At 46.5% G+C, this 18,987-nt stretch overlaps 3 protein-coding genes across 4 annotated transcripts in view; 1 reads left to right on the forward strand and 2 right to left on the reverse strand.

The window, feature by feature from the left end:
- CNBD2 (cyclic nucleotide binding domain containing 2) overlaps positions 1 to 2,169 on the reverse strand; it is a 75,968-nt gene extending 73,799 nt beyond the window's left edge. The window contains exon 1 of one of the 2 annotated variants that reach the window (XM_030826716.1): positions 1,802 to 2,169. In XM_030826716.1, the coding sequence (XP_030682576.1) occupies positions 1,802 to 1,975 (174 nt within the window). In that variant the 5' untranslated portion in view covers positions 1,976 to 2,169. The remainder of the gene's footprint in view (positions 1 to 1,801) is intronic. The other variant, XM_012511971.2, reaches the window with a different exon arrangement.
- Positions 1,916 to 2,931, forward strand: SCAND1 (SCAN domain containing 1). The gene is made up of 2 exons (XM_003273591.4): positions 1,916 to 2,107; positions 2,216 to 2,931. Exons 1-2 carry the CDS (start codon positions 1,974 to 1,976, stop codon positions 2,808 to 2,810), a joined length of 729 nt encoding a protein of 242 aa, XP_003273639.1. The 5' UTR covers positions 1,916 to 1,973; the 3' UTR covers positions 2,811 to 2,931.
- A 3,228-nt stretch (positions 2,932 to 6,159) lies between these two features.
- PHF20 (PHD finger protein 20) overlaps positions 6,160 to 18,987 on the reverse strand; it is a 177,071-nt gene continuing 164,243 nt past the window's right edge. The window contains exons 16-18 of the mRNA XM_030826717.1: positions 17,364 to 17,775; positions 15,142 to 15,325; positions 6,160 to 9,046 (exon numbers count right to left, since the gene is read on the reverse strand). Of these exons, the coding sequence (XP_030682577.1) occupies positions 8,904 to 9,046; positions 15,142 to 15,325; positions 17,364 to 17,775 (739 nt within the window). The 3' untranslated portion in view covers positions 6,160 to 8,903. The remainder of the gene's footprint in view (positions 9,047 to 15,141; positions 15,326 to 17,363; positions 17,776 to 18,987) is intronic.

An 18,987-nucleotide genomic window follows, 5' to 3' on the forward strand; every position in this document is an offset into this window, starting at 1 on the left:
ATCAACTCTAAATAAAGCAACAATCTGAGAGCAACGGCAAATGCAAACAACATTCTATTTCAGAGAACCACAGGGAATGGTTGAGATTGAGACCAAATGGGACAGAGTATCTTGTCTAAAGGAAGTCGTCTCTACTCAGTGTCAGCTGATTGTTGCCTGGCAGGAATTTGGGTCCAGTGTGGCCAGCGCTTCCATTTATTCAAGAAAAACTAGAAATCCAGATTTGCATGTGAAATCTCCGAATTTTTACATGTCAGCAACTAAAAAACATTAAAGGCCCATTGCAATGACTTTCAAGGTTTTCAGGCTATGGAAATGATTTCATGAGGGTCCACTTCTACCCATCCAAAGGAAACATCCTATGGTAGGGCTAAGTTTTATATCAGGGCTAATGGCATGTTACTGGTTGTTAAACCTGCTCCTCCGTCCTGCACAGGGCTCAAAAGGACTGCAAAGTCATACAAAACCTTTCATACGAGGCCCCTGTCGTTTCAGGGCCTCAGTTTCCCCTTCTGTAAAATGAGGATATAAAACCTATTTGTGGCCCGGCGTGGTGGCTCACGCCTGTAATCCCAGCACTTTTGGAGGCTGAGGCAGGCGGATCACCTGAGGTCAAGAGTTCGAGACCAGTCTGGCCAACATGGTGAAACCCCCCATCTCTACCAAAAATATAAAATATTAGCCCGGTGTGGTAGTGGGCGCCTGTAATCCCAGCTACTCGGGAGGCGGAGGCAGGAGAATCGCTTGAACCCGGTAGGCGGAGAATGCAGTCTCAAAAAAAACAAAAACAAAAACAAACTATTTGTGAGTCAGCTATCAAACAGAAAACCACCTGGCCGAGGGCTGTCAGGGCCACGTGCTTTTACCTACATCATCTCACTGAATTCTCAATTACCTCTGAGAGGTAAGTTCTATTACATCCACATTTTACTGATAAGAAAACAGTAGCTCAGAGATAGCAAGCAGTTTACCTAATAAAAACAAGAGCAAACTTCTTAAAAGCCCTTTCTCTCCAAGGGCTTAACTTATTTAATCCTCCTAACAACTCTGAGCTGGGTATCATCAAAGGAGATTCCACCAAGGCAGCCTCACTCCAACACTCTAACCCAAGGCTGCTCAACAGAAATATAATGTAAACTGCACATGCAATTTAAATGTTTTTAGTAGCTGCATTTAAAAAGTAAAAACACAGATGAAATTAATAACATTTTTATTTGACCCAATATATGCAAAATATTATATTCCAACATGTAATCAGTATTAAAAAGTATTCAGATATTTTACATCAGTTTTTTCGTACTAAGTCCCGTATTTTACAATACAGCACATTTCAATTCGCTATATTTCGAGGGTTATCAACTAGCTACGTTGCAAGAGCTCAGTCAACTCGGGCGGCCAGCGGCCACCATAAGGGGCAATGCATTTACAGTTCACTTATTAAATGCTGAAGTTAACAGAACCCAGAGCCGCATTTCCCTTGGTTTCGGAGGACACGCGAAAAATAACAATAGCAAAGGGTTCTCGAGCATTTCCTTCGCGCCAGACGGTGTGCTGTAGTTTGTCATCGTCGCAGTAAGGCGGGTGCTATCGCCCTCCTAGTTTGACCAAGCGAGAGGACTTTCTCCAGATGGGCCCCTCCCGAGAGAACGGCCGCCGTCCCGCTCCCCTGTTTGGGTCACCGGCCGGGCGCCACTCGAACGAGCCCCGGCCAGCCGTCACCCTAATCATTCCCGAAGGAGGGGCCATCAGAGCTACAGCTCATCAGGGTCAATCAGGAGTGGCGCCCGCACGCAAAGGTCACCTGCAAACCGAAGCGGCGCACGGATAAGGTCCGGGACTTGAAGTCTGCCTCGAAACATTCAGGCTCCTCCTCCGACTCCTCCTCGAACTGGCGCTCAGAGGCGCCACCATTCGGAAGGAGCCCAGGCCACGCGCAGCTCGCCCTCCCGCACCGCGAGGGCAGCAGCCGCCTCATGCGACTAGAGAACGCTAGGGGGCGCCGCTTCCGGGAGACCGCAAGCGGCTTCCGGGGGCTCGCGCGCCGACCTGGACGCAGAGAAGCCAGAGACTTTCGCTTCCGGCTGCCGCAGGCGCTTCGCTGGTGCAGGTAAGCTCCGCGCACTCTCGGCCAGTCCCGAGTCCGCCTCCCTCAAGGGTGACGCGAGCTCTGCCCTTTAACCGGAAGCGTCTCCCTGCTTACCCCGCCCCCGCGCAGACGCAGTGCTGAGCCCACAGCTACCGGACAAAGAGTGACGCCCGGAGCTGGAGTTATGGCGGCTGTGGATTCGATCTTGGCGGCCACTGGGAGTCCCGCGGCGGTGCCACCGGAGAAACCGGAAGGAGCCGGTTCGAGCTCAGACCCTGAGCGTAACTGTGTGGGCTCCTCGCTGCCAGAGGCCTCACCGCCTGCCCCTGAGCCTTCCAGCCCCAACGCCGCGGTCCCTGAAGCCATCCCTACGCCCCGAGCTGCGGCCTCCGCGGCCCTGGAGCTGCCCCTCAGGCCCGCACCCGTGAGCGCAGCGCCTCAGGCCGAAGCTGAAGCGCGCTCTACACCAGGCCCCGCCGGCTCTAGACTCGGTCCCGAGACGTTCCGCCAGCGTTTCCGGCAGTTCCGCTACCAGGATGCGGCGGGTCCCCGGGAGGCTTTCCGGCAGCTGCGGGAGCTGTCCCGCCAGTGGTTGCGGCCTGACATCCGCACCAAGGAGCAGATCGTGGAGATGCTGGTGCAAGAGCAGCTGCTCGCCATCCTGCCCGAGGCGGCTCGGGCCCGGCGGATCCGCCGCCGCACGGATGTGCGCATCACTGGCTGAGCGGTGGAGCTGCGGGCGGCCAGGGCCGGGCGCTCTGTGCGGACTGGGGCCATGATCGGGTCTGGGGGCCTGAGCCTGGGACCCCACCCCGTGTTAATGAAAAATGAGTTTTGGCAGCGCCTGTGGTCTGGTGTGTCTCTTTCATTCGTTCTTTATTGGGTTTATTTTACCAAGCCTATTTCCTACCGCTTTTCTGGCTGGTGGCGAAACGAAGTTGGGAGTCCATAACAATAAGGCCTTCGTTGGCTATAGTGGGATCTTTAGATGTTGACCGAACCTAGGTTATCCCTGTACCACATATGGGAAGTTTTTCACCTGGGCTCCCAAGGACCCACTTGGGTTTCTTACACGCAAAATAGCTGGCTCTATTAAATGCTCACTTAACTGGCTACCTCTGTACCAATATGGGCACCCACTTGCACCTGCCCTTTGGGTACAGGCTTCCCAAAATGTCCAAGTTACTGGGCCATTTTAATGTGAAGTGTTTACTGCACACCTTCACAGAGATAGGCTAGTTGTTGTGAGCTCTGGCTTATGCCGCCGGGCTTGCTCAACTTCCTTGCCAAATTTTAGGCCTGTGGTAGGAATTAAGCAGAACTAGTTGAAGTAATGGATTATTTACATTACTGAAGCTACTCATTTTAATGTCTCTCCGGCTGGCTCCGTTTTGGTTTTTTAAACTAGCATAATCGTTTACAAAGGGAAGAAAGAATTTGGCAAATAATGAGGACCTGTTCTGAAATCTTAAACCTACTCTGTTTCCAGAGGCTTCTGCCCAACCAGGAAGGAGCTAGTTAGGGTCCATGGACAGCTTGGATTGGTCCCAGATAGGTCCTATTGCAGTGTGTGCCATTTGTTAATATAAGGAAGGCCAGACTTGTCTTCCTTGCACTGCTCTCAACAATCAAAATCAGCCTGCAGTTCACACCACAAAGCATGAGTGAGACTGGGCTGGAAGTTGGTGAGGGGCATTTTGCTTTTGAATATTAAAGACAGACAAATTGACAAGTATTTTTGCATTCTTGGGATTTCTTGGCAGAGTTTGCACCTGCCTCACTGGAAAAAGATAGTTGTTTAGAAGTTAAGAACAGCCTTCTTTAAAAGGGAATGTTTAAAGAAGATTAGGTGAAGAAGGACAAGCGCAGTGGCTCACGCCTGTAATCTCAGCACTGTGGGAGGCAGAGGCGGTGGATCACTTGAGGTCAGCAGTTCGAGACCAGCTTGACCAACATAGTGAAACCCCCATCTCTACTAAAAATACAAAATTATCTGGGTGTAGTGGCACATGCCTGTAATCTCAGTACTTTGGGAGGCCAAGGCGGGCGGATCACTTAAGGTCAGGAGTTTGAGACCAGCCTGACCAACATGGTGAAACTGTCTCTACTAAAAATACAAAATTAGCCAGGCATGGTGGCGCACGTCTGTAATATCCCAGCTACTTGGGAGGCTGGGGCAGGAGAATCGCTTGAAACCGGGAGGCGGAGGTTGCAGTGAGCAGTGATCACGCCATTGCACTCCAGCCTGGGCAACAAGAGTGAAACTCCGTCTCAAAAAAAAAAAAGAATGGTGAAGAACTTTATACAGTCATGCATCTCTTAATGGGGATACGTTCTGAAAGATGAGCCCTTAGACAGTTTTATTGTGTGAGCCTCACAGAGTGCACTTACGCAAACTAGATGGTATAGCCTACACACACCTAGGCTTTGTGATACAGCCTACTGCTCCTAGGCTACAGCCCGCACAGCATGTTACTGTACTGAATACTATAGGCAGTTGTAACAATGGTAAGTATTTGTGTATCTATACATGGAAACGGTTAAGTAAAAATACAGAATAGGCCGGGCGCGGTGGCTCACACCTGTAATCCCAGCACTTTGGGAGGCCGAGGTGAGTGGATCATGAGGTCAGGAGTTTGAGACCAGCCTGGCCATCATGGTGAAACCCCATCTCTACTAAAAATACAAAAATTAGCTGGGCTTGGTTGCGGGCACCTGTAATCCTAGCTACTCAGGAGGCTGATGGAGGAGAATTGTTTGAACCTGGGAGGCGAATGTTGCAGTGAGCTGAGATCGTGCCATTGCACACCAGCCTAGGCAACAGGGTGAGGCTCCATCTCAAAAAAAAAAAACATATACACACACACACACATATACATATATACACATACATATATATACATATATACACATATATACATATATACACACATATATACATATATGTATATCAAGGTAAAAAAGATTTTGTAGGACTGGACATTGTTCTGGCTGGGTAAGTGGTGAGTGAATGTGAAGATCTAGGATGTTACTGTACGCTACTCCAGCATTTATATAAACACTGAACACATAGACTAATTTTTTTTTTTTTTTGAGACAGGATCTCACTTTGTTGCCCAGGCTGGAGTACAGTGGCACAATCTAGGTTCACTGCAACTTCTGGTTCCCAGGCCTAGGTGATCCTCCTGCCTCAGCCTCCCAAGTAGCTAGGAATACAGGTGCATGCCACCATGCCTGGCTAATTTTTGTAGAGATGGGGTTTCACCATGTTGCCCAGGCTGGCCATGAACTACTAAACTTATTTTTTTAATTTTCTTTCTTCAATAATAAATTAGCCTTAGTTCACCATAACTTTTTGTTTTTGTTTTTTGTTTTGTTGAGACAGAGTTTCACTCTGTTGTCCAGGCTGGAGTGCAGTGGTACGATCTCGGCTCACTGCAACCTCCTCCTCCTGGGTTCAAGCGATTCTCCTGCCTCAGCCTCCCAAGTAGCTGGGACTACAGGCATGCGCCACCATGCTAATTTTTGTATTCTTAGTAGAGATGGGGTTTTGCCATGTTGGCCAGGCTGGTCTTGAACTCCTGGTGATCTGGCTGCCTTGGCCTCCCAATGTGCTGGGGTTACAAGCGTGAGTGACGGCACCCAGCCTTTCATTTAGAGACAGGGTCTCCAGCCTCAGCCTTCCTAAGTGCTAGGATTACAGATCTGAGGCACCTTGCCTGACCAACTTTTATACTTTGTAAGCTTTTAAATTTTAACTTTGACTTCTGTAATAACACTTTGTGTTTACACACATGGTACAACTATACAAATATATTTTCTTTATATCCTTATTCTATGAGTTTTTTTCTAGTTTAATTTTTTTAATATATTTTACTTTTTAGATTTTTGTTAAACACTAAGACAAATCCACGCATTAGTCTAGGCCTATGCAGTAGGACCATCAGGACATCACTAGGCGATGGGAATTTTTCAGCTCCATTATAATCTTATGGGACCACCCTGTGTATGGGGTCCATGGTTGACAGAAACGTTATATGATGCATGACTGTTAACAATATGTAACTGAAACATAGCAACAAGAACCTGTTTTATTTTTTCCAAATACAGATACAGAAGTTAGCGCGTTTTGCAAATATTGCTTCAAAGCAACATTTCTATATACAGCGCCTTCTGTTCTAATAGCGCGTAAACATAGATAAGTATCCACAGTGCAATGTTGGCTCATCAAGGATCCACCTTGCATACACTTACCACTTAAAGAAACAAAATGATGAGTCAAACCGGAACTATTTTTGTCAAGGTAATTTTTTATAGGTGGATAGTTTTTCTAAAAAGACAAAACTTAGGTAGTGCACATATTTCTTTCTTTTTTCTTATTTTTATTTTTTTGAGACGGAGTCTTGCAGTTGTCGCCCGAGCTGGAGTGCAATAGCACAATCTCGGCTCGCTTCAACCTCCGCCTCCCAGGTTCCAGCACTTCTGCTTCAGCCTCCCAAGTAGCTGAGATTACAGGCGTCTGCCACCACGCGCCCAGCTAATTTTTGTATTTTTAGTAGAGACGGGGTTTCACCCTGTTGGCCAGGCTGGTCTCGAACTCCTGACTTCAGGTGATCCACCTGCCTCGGCCTCCCAAAGTGCTGGGATTACAGGCGTGAGCCACCGCACCCGGCTGATAGTGCACATATTTCTAAATGGTAACAGCAATGTTTGCAAATAACGGTTTCCAGTGCCCCAACATAGGGTTAATTCACCTTGACCCAGGAATTGGGAATGGAGCCCCTCAACATGGCTTTAAATTAGGGAAGCACACTGAGGTTATAAGAACTTGGGGAGTCTTCTCTGCTTCCCTAAGAACAAAAGTCAACAATGAATGAAACGGGATTACTTCCTTTACCAAAAACTTAAACAATAAACCCAATAATGGCCAGTTGGCAAAATTAGGGCAATTCAGTTTCTGCTTACATCGTTGAACAAGACATGAAATTGACTACCTTAAAAGTTACAGCTTCCACAGATGTGATTAAAACTCAAATGTATTTTCAGAAGAGAAAAATCAGTAATCTAATAATACAACAATCATCACACCTCACAGTTGTGGCTACAGAAAGCCATCCTGTTTCTTCCCTTTTCAGACTGCATGACAGAACTCTTACGATGCAGTGTCAGAACGTGCATGCCATGCACGCCTGTGCATTTCTTCCCACGCCAGAAACACCAATGTTAGCTGTGAGAAACAGCCTCTTGTAGAGGAATCGTCAGTTTTGTTATAGATGTTATAGCCACGTGTATTCTCTCTGATGGATCAGCTATAGCAGATCAGCTTATACTTGTCCTATAATTCATTATATATCAAATGGTGAGCAAATCACTAGACAGAACATTCCCTGAAATAGATTTTAGTACAGAGGCCTGAATTCATGTCCACAATGACCTGTGCTTAACTATTCCAAAGGTTGCTAAAGATACTGTTACTACTATTGAGATATTATTGGCTACTTCACGTTTACACAGTAAATGTTTGCAGCATATAACATTACAGACTCATAAACCCATAATTAACTTATAAGTGTTAATGGACAACTGTGCTTTGATTTTTGCCTTTAGCGATAAGAAAACAAAGTAGTGAAATGGGTCACTCCTCAAAGCATGGAACATTTTAACTTTGCCTAGTAAGGAAAAACAAAACAAAATATAGCAATTACATGTGGAACCGTAACCTGCAAAAGTAACACAAATATTGTCTCAAAAGGTACAAATAGGTTGTACCTGGACCTTAAGCAGCATAATCACCTTGATCTCACAAAATAATACAAACAGGAAATGTAAAATGTTAAAGTATAGTAACAAAACAATTCTGAAAATGCTGACTATTGAACATACCCTTCAGGAAGGAGAAAAGCGGCACATGTAGAATTTGAAGTTTGTTTACAACAATATAAAATAAGGTAATTCCCCAAACCACATTCTTTGTAACAAATCTTTACAGTGAAAGAGTTTCAAATTTTGGGAAACATTTTTGGACATTAAATAGAACGGGGAAGCTGTCAATATTAAGAAGTGGGTAGAAAATGCTGTCCTTTGGGTTCCAGACCCTGCCTGCTTCGGTTTGGAATTCCTCCTAGATTCTTATTACTGTGAGATTCTAGTTCTTCCATAGGCTGTATGGGCTCTGCTACAAAAGCCATAACCCAGCCAGCTCTGGGGTGAAAGCATACAAACTTGTCCCCGGTACCATGAAGTCATGCAAGAGATGTGGTGAGAAAAGTGAAGAGTCCTAAGGAGAAAGCAGGGCAGCCAAGACTCTGCTCCTTCCCAACCTCCACAGCATGGTGAGCTCACAACATTCCTATGAAGCTAGAAAAGGAAAATGATGCCTGCTGCCCAAACACCATGCCAGGAAGAAACCAAGGAGTTGGCATGTGCCCCAACCTGACAGGAAAGTCAATTAAATAAACTGCAAATTGAATTTACAACTGTTTCCAACTAAACTTTTTTGGCTCTCATTCCATTTATCATCAGTGGCACGATTTCAAGTGAAGTTTGTGCAAAAAGACTCTCTTCATTCAACGATGTGCACAGAAGAGGGGAATCCCAAGAGTCTATTTGCTACCTTTATGGTAGGCTTCGAGATCAGAGTGTCCTCCCGCAGCCAAAATGGCCTCTTTGTCCAATGTCCACCACACTCCTGGCCCAGATCCCTGAAGTCAGTCGGTGTCACGTGCATTCAGCATGCTAGGTTTATTTATTTAAATATGCGAAGCTCCTCCTGCAGGTGCCCCAGGATTGTGCCCCCATGAGTTTTGGGTGCCCAGTTTCATGTTGAGCAGCAGAGGGCGATCTGCTGCACCTTGCCCAGGTCCATCAGCAGCTGCTTGATACAATGCTTGAGCTGCGGAAGCCTGGCCAGCGGCTCAGGGGGCTCCAGTTCCCCAGTGTAGTCCAGCCAGCTCTCCAACACTGTCGGCAGAAGAGAGAGATGAGACCTAGTGAGCTCCCAACACTGGATTTGCAAGAACATCAGCAAGCATTTCAGCACCTTATTCCATCAGACATGGGACAAGGGAGGAAGGGCCATTTCAGCTAACACTGTGTCAACACCTGCTTTACAAAGTGTTACTCCCAGGACAAAATACAAATGCTTTAGAGCAGCACAGTCCAAAAGAACTTTCTGCGATGATGGAAATGGTCCAAGTCTGTGTCATCCAATACAGTAGCCACTAGCCATATGCAGCTATTGAGCGCTGGAAACATGGCTAGTGCAACTGAGGAACTGAATTTTAAATTTTATTCAGTTTTGGTTAAACAGCCACACATTGCCAGATGCTACTGTTACCAGAGTCTAGAAGTCTTGGAAGGAAGCACCTTTCTGAGTGTTACCACTCACTCTTTAAAAAGCTTTCCCGGCCGGGCGCGGTGGCACATGCCTATAATCCCAACACTTTGGGAGGTCGAGGTGGGCAGATCACAAGGTCAAGAGATCAAGACCATCCTGGCCAACATGGTGAAACCCCATCTCCACTAAAAATACAAAAATTAGCCAGGCATGGTGGTGCGCACCTGCAGTCCCAGATACTCAGGAGGCTGAGGCAGGAGAATTGCTTGAACCCGGGAGGCGGAGGTTGCAGTGAGCCAAGATCGTGCCACTGCACTCCAGCCTGGCGACAAAGCGAGACTCCATCTCAAAAAATAAAATAAAATAAAATAAAATAAAATAAAATAAATAAAATAAAAAAGCTTTCCCATGTTGAAAATCAGAGAGCCTGGTGTTTTAGCATCCTGTCAAGAAAAATGCAAATCTATAGGGTCTTGAAAAGGTCTATTTGTATATCATAAACTCTGATTTGCTTCGTATTAATTCCTGATTGATACATAATCATCAGTGGCACAGAATACTCTGATATTATTTTCTCCCTTTATTTATTTATTTATTTATTTATTTATTTATTTATTTATTTATTTTTGAGATGGAGTCTCACTGTGTCGCCCAGGCTGGAGTGCAGTGGCACGATCTCAGCTCACTGCAATCTCTGCCTCCCGGGTTCAAGCGATTCTCCTGCCTCAGCCTCCCAAGCAGCTGGGATTACAGGCATGTGCCACAATGCCCGGCGAATTTTTGTATTTTGGTCTCAAACTCCTGACCTCAGGTAATCCACCTGCCTTGGCCTCCCAAAGTGCTAGGATTACAGGCATGAGCCACTGGGCCTGGCCTTTTTTTTCTTTTGAGACAGAGTTTCGCTCTTGTTGCCTGGGCTGGAGTACAATGGCATGATCTTGACTCACTGCAACCTCCACCTCCCGGGTACAGGCAATTCTCCTGCCTCAGCCTCCTGAGTAGATGGTATTACAGGCACACGCCACCACGCCTGGCTAATTTTTGTATTTTTAGTAGAGACGGGGTTTCGTCATGTTGGCCAGGCTGGCCTCGAACTCCTGACCTCAGGTGATCCACCTGCCTTGGCCACTTTGAAAGTGCTAGGATTACAGGCATGAACCACCATGCCCGGCCCCTTTAAATATTTATTGTAAGATTTCAGGTATTAATTAACGTTATCATCATTGATTGAATATCTAGAAAGCTGTCTTGCTTGTGAGAACAAGTATTTCTCTACAGAAAGATGTTTGTTCTTCCCTAAGCTACCCCCTAAAGCTCTGGCATTTGGGGAGAGACCATCTGGGAACCCTGCACCTTTGACAAGAACCACCCCCTGCAAGTAGCCCCTGTGCTATCCCAGCCTGCCTGTAGCCTTTCTAGTTCATGCACCAACCCATACTGAGCACCTTCTGGACCCTGGAGTGCAGCAAAAGGAAGGCCCACCCAGTACCTCTTCATCAAGCAGCCTGCAACCTACTGCACAATCCTCTCCTGTCCTCAGATTCAGCCCTACCTTCCTCTCCACCTTTCTAAATCTTCTGTTTCCTGTGAGCTATTCTTTAGGGAAGCCTTCCCCAACCCTATACCCTGAATCTGGTCCTTGCGTTACAGGTGCTATAGTATCACATGTTCTCCTTTGAGCATTTACTATGGTTTGTCATTACAGATAATGGGATGATTTGATTAATATATGTCTCTCCCACTAGATCAAGTTCCATGAGGGCAAAGGCTGAGTCTGCCTTGCTTGCCACTATATCCCTAACACTCACCTGTGTCTGAAACGTGGCAAGCCTGCAACTAACACAGTGAGAGAAGGAATGTGTGGTCCAGCAAAGTGCCCTACCCATTGCTCTGGGCCCTATGTAGCTTATCCTCCTGCATCATATTTCTTGTTGGTATTTGGGGGTTCCAAGAAGGAGGAACCTTCTCTCTTCCTAATTCCAGCAAGTACAAGGACTTGGAAATAAGAAAAATAAGACCACCTCCTCAGACTTAAGCTTGAAAACCATGAGTAAAAGATCAGTCACATGAGAGGAACTAGTGGCCTGCTAAGCAAGAAAACTGCATAGTGACCAGTTTCAAAACACCACTAAGTCTTTAAAAAAAACTAGAAGGAGACAGGGGACTGTTCAGCAAACAGGCACAAGAATAAATGGAGAGGCCGGGTGCGCATGCCTGTAATCCCAACACTTTGGGAAGTCGAGGGAGGTGGATCACCTGAGGTCAGGAATTCAAGACCAGCCTGGCCAACATGGTGAAACCTCATCTCTATTAAAAATACAAAATTAGCCAGGTGTGGTGGCAGGCATCTGCCTGCTACTTGGGAGGCTGAGGAAGGAAGAATCGCTTAAACCGGGGAGGCAGAGGCTTCAGTAAGCCGAGATCGTGCCACTGTACTCCAGCCTGGGCGAGAAAGAGCAAGACTCCGTCTTAAAAAAATAAAATAAAATAAAAATAAATAAATGGAGAAAAGGCAGTCAGGACTGGATGGGTCATTCCAACAGCAAAGAGAGTCAGTCAATCTTTTGCAAGATGATCCTACAGTTGCTGAGAGGCCCCCCTTAAGGTCACCCTAACTACCTTGGATCTAGTTCCAGGCTCACCAAAGACATCCCGATACTACAGTGGCCCAGGAGGCATGCACAGTGTGAAAGCGCACCAACGCTCAGACTGGAAGAGTCTAAGCCACTCAGTAGTGCCTGAGCTTGTTTAACAGGAATGTGTGGAGTTCCTGGGATGGAAGCTGTCTGTCTAGGTCTGCTAGGCTGAAGAACAAAGCCAGGACTGTGGGAAGTCAACAGCATCTCCTCTGGACCCCAGCATCCAGCAGGCCACCCTCTCCACACCATGTGCTGCACCATCCCAAGTGTCTCTTTTAAAGATGCAGAACAGCTTCCAACTAGTATAGTGGTTGCTAGCAAGACAGAAGGTTACAGAGCAAATATTTCTATTCAAATACACTAAGATTATGTGTATAGAGACCACTGCTCACCAAGGCAACATTTTTTATTTAAGAAAATAATATCTCTAATGCCAAAAGACTTTTTTACTTTTCATGGTCATTAAATATCCTTTGTCTTTTAGTTTTAAAGTACTGTTAAGGCCGGGCACAGTGGCTCACACCTATAATCCCAGCACTTTGGGAGGCCAAGGCAGGCGGATCACAAGGTCAGGACTTCGAGACAAGCCTGGCCAACATAGTGTAACCCCGTCTCTACTAAAAATACAAAAATTAGCCAGGCATGGCGGCGCATGCCTATAATCCCAGCTATTCGGGAGGCTGAGGCAGGAGAATCGCTTGAAGCCAGAAGGTGGAAGTTGTGGTGAGCCGAGATCGTGCCACTGCACTCCAGCCTGGGCAACAGACCGAGACTCTGTCTCAAAAATAAATAAATAAATAAATAAAGTACTATTCACATAACTACATAAATAATTAAATAATGGCCAATTGTAAAACAATGGCATATATATATATATATATATATATATATATATATTTCATATAATAGCTTACTAGGCTTTTTTTTTTTAAAGAAATGGGGTCTTGCTCTGTCACCCAGGCTGGAGTACGGTGACACGATCATAGCTCACTGTAACCTTGAACTCCTGGCCTCAAGTGATCCTCTTGCCTTGGCCTCCCAAAGCACTGGGATTACAAGTGTGAGCCACCACGCCAGGTCAGCTTTTAAATTTTTTAAAATTTTTTATTTTTTAGACTGAGTCTCACTCTGTTGCTCAGTCTGGAGTGCAGTGATATGATCTCGGCTCACTGCAACCTCCGCCTCCTAGATTCTCCTGCCTCAGCTAGGATTATACGTGTGCACCACCACACCCAGCGAAGCAGGCCAGCTTTTTAAAAAAGGAATGTTACATCCAAATTCCTATTTTAAAACTTGGTTATGAAAGCTTAGTTTATCTTGGTGTTTAAATAAAGAGTTGATTCCCTAAAAAGGGATTCTGATTAATCTTAAATACTATGCAAAAGTCTGTTTACCTAAATAAAATCTTTAAGCTTTATCATTTATTTTAATGCTTTCTTGGTATCTCTCTCAGGGCCTAGAGTCTTAGAAATGTACAGAATATGTGGCTCTGAATTAGCAAGACACACAAGAGGTCATCTGTGAGGCCAAAGAAGGGGGTTCAGGCCTACCATCCTTGCCACACTGCCTATTCGGCAGGGCTAGAGAGGTCGAACCTGGCTGAAGAGAGGATTAAGGAGGTAAGATGTGAGTAGACTTTAAATTCTCCCCTGAGGGAAGGTCCCTGTGGCAACAACCGAACATCCAACCTGTTTCCATGGTGCTAATCCTCTTTTCAGGGACTCAGAGCCACTCCTACTCCCATTCTCTCGAGAGCTACACTTTTTTGTCTAGCATTATATCCTCCTTCAGCTCTCTAATAATATGTTTTTCACAGACAGTGGCATCAGTTACAATTCCTTTTTTTTAGTTTATTTTTTTAGAGACAGGGTCTGTGTTACACAGGCTGGAGTACAGTGGTGTAATCACAGCTCACTGCAGCCTCCAACTCCTGGGCTCAAGCAGTCCTCCCGCCTCAGCCTTCCAAGTAGCTGGGACTACACCCCTACTACACCTGGCTAGTTTTTTATTTTTTTGTAGAGACTGTGATGCCCAGGCTGGCCTCAAGCAATCCTCCCACCTTGACCTCCCAAAGTACTGGGATTATAGGTGTGAGCCACCACACCCAGCCTAGGTCTTGCTGTCTCTCTCACTGTCCTCCAACAGGGCAACCCTTTTTCCAGTCTAGCCAGATCATCCACCCTGAGTCCTCTCCAGTAGGAAACACCATCACTCTGCTTAAAGCTCAACTTCAGTCTCAGGAGTTTTAGGAAGCCCTCCTGTTAGCACTCTCCTCCCCTGGCATGACATCAGCCACATGTGTCCCGGCCACACCTCATGGCCTCACTTGTACAACAGATGGCATTTTCTCCTGAGTTATTTCATGTATGTTTTATATTCCCAGTTACAGTAAAAAACCATAGCCAGACTGTACCCAGAATCCTCAAACAACATTTCTTTCTTAACTGGGCTCCATTTTTAACATGAAAACAAATAATTAGGGAATATTTCATCAACCAAAACCATCAACTTCCTGTAGACAGACTGAACTTGATCGTGTTCATCATCACAGGTTTGATCCTCCAGGCCTGTCCATAACCACCAATATCTGGAAGGAATACCTGGGGCCATACAAATGACTCAGCCAAATTCTCAAATCTCTACTGGCTTACGAGGAGAAAGCTTCATTTTAGATTTTATCAAAGATTGGAATAAGAGGTTTTTCAGATTAAATCCTCAGATATCCTAAAACTCAAGTCAAAATTTTAATTTCTCACAGAACTTGTTTGTAAAGATTGGCTTAGATCACACATTTCCTGCAAGCAGGACTGCCAGTTGCCCTCTCTCTGCGTACTCAACTTTACAGAAGGGATCAGACAAGTGAGGCAGGACCCAACATCATGCAGATCTTGCGCCTGATAAATACTAAAAGTAAGGCTCATCCATCCTGAGGGGAGAATGGAGGTGGGGAGAGGCTGAAAAGAAGAGAAGCAAAGAGTACAGCGGTCCCTGTAAACTCAGATTAGGGGGCTCAGAAAGCAGCTCGTCTTGGGGTGCTCGGAGTGCATGCAATGCACAGGGGGCCAAGGAAGGAGCCCTACCATCCAACTCCTTCTCAATGGAGTCCATCCTGTGCGTAACTTCATCCTGAAGAGATTCCACATGGGTCAGCAGGTTAAACTGCCACTGGTGCTGGGAGCTCAGCAGCCCCTCTCCACCTCTGTCCAGCAGCTTCCGAGCAGGGGCTTCCTCTGATAGGGCCTTTTTGGAGACATATTCCTTCACCTGGGGATGCAATGGCATGGAAATTACTGAATGGAGATAGCCCCTGGCCCATTTTTCAAACAGCCAGCGTTTCCAGCCATCTGAAATACTAGCTGCAGTTTCAATACTCCTAATCCTTACCTCCCTTTCCTATTTTCCACTTAGGAACTGGGCAGAAGCTTGCCCACTGTACCAATTCCAGCTACCTCAGGGTAACACTCTAGCTCAGGGGACCCACAGCTGCTTCCTACTGACTAGGCCAATGTCCTAGCCTAAAGTAAGCCTCACAGAATGGCTTCCAGAGCCCCGAGAGCTGATTAGAGCAGGGCTAGTGCAGACAAGGGTTAGTACGTGGGAGTCGCACCAACATGTGTCAAGTCTGAGCTCCATCTCCTGCGAATGTGCGAGTCTGGATGGACTACTTCGTGTCTCTGAGCCTCTGCTTCCTCGGTGGGAGGATGGGGATACTAAAACCTATTTGGAAGGTTCATGAGGATGAAATAGGGTAAGGCACATAAAAGCAAGGCCAGCTTACAGTCAGCTTACCATCAATGGAAGAGACTGTTAACCCTGGTTGCTTTGCTGAGGCCTAGTATTTCCTGGCTTTATGTGCCAGATATCTCCAGGAAACCTGCCTGATCCACAGGACCACAAACCTTTTCTAGGATTCGGTAACTCAACCTTTCATTCATCCATTTGAAATGAAATAGATTCTAGCCAATGTTTATTTAGTACTTACTATGTGCAAAACAATGTACTGAGGGATTTTCACAAATATGTTCCACAGTAACTGAGGGGGCTTCACTGGCCCCATTCTACAGGCGAGAAAACAGGTCTGGTCAGAAAGGTGAAGTAACCCGCTCAGAATCACACAGTAAGGGGCTGAGCTCAGAACTGAAACTGTGTCTGTCTCAAAAGACTGTGTCCTTATCACCTTGCCCAACACTGTTTAGACACAGTCAAGGGTACAAGGATGAATGAGGTACAATCCCCTCCCTTGAGGGGCTTGTAATCTAGGATCCCCTTGGCACTATGCAGCAATGTATTTAACGCTGGTGGCACCAACCTGCAGGAGAAAGTCTGGGAAGTAAGGATGAAACTCTCAAATCATACAAAGCCTCACTGACAACTGAGGACAGGGCACAATGAGCCTAGTGAGCAGTTAGAGATGAAAACACCGGCAATGAGGTGACACAAGGGGGTTCTAGAAGAGAATGACTTGAATAACAAAAAACCAAAACTGGCTCTTGGGAAAACTGATGAAACCAGCAATATTTTGACAAAGCGTACCATTTTTATCACAGGGCTTCAAAGTTAAAAGTCAAAATAAAGCTATCATGCAACTGTATTGAAAAAATTCTGCCTGGCCGGGCGCGGTGGCTCACGCTTGTAATCCCAGCACTTTGGGAGGCTGAGGCGGGCGGATCACGAGGTCAGGAGATCGAGACCACGGTGAAACCCCGTCTCTACTAAAAAAAATACAAAAAATTAGCCGGGCGTGGTGGCGGGCGCCTGTAGTCCCAGCTACTCGGAGAGGCTGAGGCAGGAGAATGGCGTGAACCCGGGAGGCGGAGCTTGCAGTGAGCCAAGATCGCGCCACTGCACTCCAGCCTGGGTGACAGAGCGAGACTCCGTCTCAAAAAAAAAAAAAAAAGAAAAAATTCTGCCTAACAAAACATTTGACTCATTGTTTGCTCATGCTAAGAATTAACATCTAGGTGCAATTATAATGCAAACTGCCTTAAAGAAAAGATGAGTTTTCCTAACCCATTTCTCCTTGCTACTTCCCACCTCTCCCTCCCTCCGCACCCGCGCCCCCCTCCCCAGGCGCCACACTTGACTATGCCATTTTGTGGGTGCTTCCTGGAACCAAGGATCTTTGGCTTAAGAGAGCTCTCCTGACTTTGCACCCATTTTGGCAAACCAAAAAATATCTATGGTAAGCAAATTTAAATACAGTTTTATTAATAAATACCTTCTATAGAGTATTCAAACCTAGGAGGATAACTTACAAGCACTCACGCAATGAATGAAGAACAAGTACAAGGCAGCCACATACCTTTGGGGAGGTGGGTTTGGGGTCACTGTCCCCCTTGCTCCTGTCTTGGTCTAGAGGCCAGCCTAGGCGCGGGGAAAGGGAATCATCGCCGTTCTCATGGAGGGGGTTGACTGCATCGTCGAGGGCAGAGCCCCTCGTCTCCACCACCAGCTTCTGCTCCACGGCAGGGTAATAGGCGCGGGGCTTCTGGTAGCAATGCTCACTGGTGATATAGGACTCCTCCACAGAACGCGGCAGGGGCAGGGCCAGGGGCCTGGGCTTCTCCACTGCCCCGTTCAAAGTTCTATAGCTTGGAGCTTCCTCCTTGCTCCTGGTGTCAGTGACAGGGATGTTTCTGAAATGAGATCTCCCCTCCCCTGAGTGCTGTTTCCAAGGCTGGCACCACAGCGGCAGATCAGGATGCTCCCGGCTTCTGTGGAGAGGACAAAGAGGGCATGGGCTTTGGAGTAACTGGCACCATTGCGGGTATTCTCAATTCCTAAATACTCTCCCAGTAGGGACAGCAGCTCCACCTGGGCCATCTGACCACACACTACCATTTGCTAAACAAGAGGGAATGTGAATCCGTGGTCTCCAAGGAGACCACTCCTTAGTGAGCTCCCACTGTGGTCACACACAGTGAGTGGGACTGGACTCTCCGTCAGAAGACCTGACTGGATTTCAACTCTGGGACAACTCACTCAACCAGAATCATTCCTACTTCCTCCTCTGTGAAACTGGGCTGATTACCTGTCTGATCTGTCTGCTATTGTAAACCAAAAATAAAATTCTAAGCCCCTCAACCAACTTGAATGGACCCCTCCTTTTGGCCAAGAGCATTCCAGCATTAACCTGAAATACTAGTTCAGGCCATGATGGGAAGGGAGTCAGACAAGCCACATTATACCCTTCTCCCTTTGGAATTCATGCACAACTGACCAGCATTAACATTAAAACAGAGACCCTAAGACTGACAAAACAGACTGTTTGTAGCAATTGAGATACCAACATAACAGATAGCAGGTACTGAAACAAATCAAAGTATTTTACCCCAAAATATACTTCTTTGACATATTTTGAACTAGCCCTGGAAGCTGTCTCTTGTAGGGAAATCTACATTCTATAGAGAACCCCCTTTCCTTTCCAGGTCCTTTCCTGATCCAGGAGAAAATTAAGGAAGAGTCTGGCACCTTTTTAGGTCTGATAAGAAACATTTACAATCTATTCTCTCTGAAGCCTGCTACTCGGAGGCTTCATCTACATGGTAAGAACCTTGGTCTCCACAACCCCTTATTTTAACCCAGACACTCCTTTCTTTCTTTTTTTTTTTTTTTTTTTTGAGACGTAGTTTTGCTCTTGTTGCCCAGGCTGGAGTGCAATGGTGCGATCTCAGCTCACCACAACCTCCGCCTCCCAGGTTCAAGCAATTCTCCTGCCTCAGCCTCCCAAGTAGCTGGGATTACAGGCATGTGTCACCATGCCCAGCTAATTTTGTATTTTTAGGAGAGATGGGGTTTCTCCATGTTGGTCAGGCTGGTCTCGAACTCTCGACCTCAGGTGATCTGCCCGCCTTGGCCTCCCAAAGTGCTGGGAGCCCAAAGGCGTGAGCCACCGAGCCTGGCGACTGGCCTTTAGATAATAACTT

This window comes from Nomascus leucogenys, chromosome 13 (genome assembly GCF_006542625.1).
Source record: "Nomascus leucogenys isolate Asia chromosome 13, Asia_NLE_v1, whole genome shotgun sequence".
In the NCBI taxonomy this organism is placed as follows: Eukaryota; Metazoa; Chordata; class Mammalia; order Primates; family Hylobatidae; genus Nomascus; species Nomascus leucogenys.

Excerpts from the sequence above, each read along its gene's own strand:
- SCAND1 (XM_003273591.4), top strand. The coding sequence starts at position 1,974 with ATGCGACTAGAGAACGCTAGGGGGCGCCGCTTCCGGGAGACCGCAAGC. Across the intron at positions 2,108-2,215 it reads CAGGCGCTTCGCTGGTGCAG|ACGCAGTGCTGAGCCCACAG; the intron begins GTAAGCTCCGCG and ends GCCCCCGCGCAG.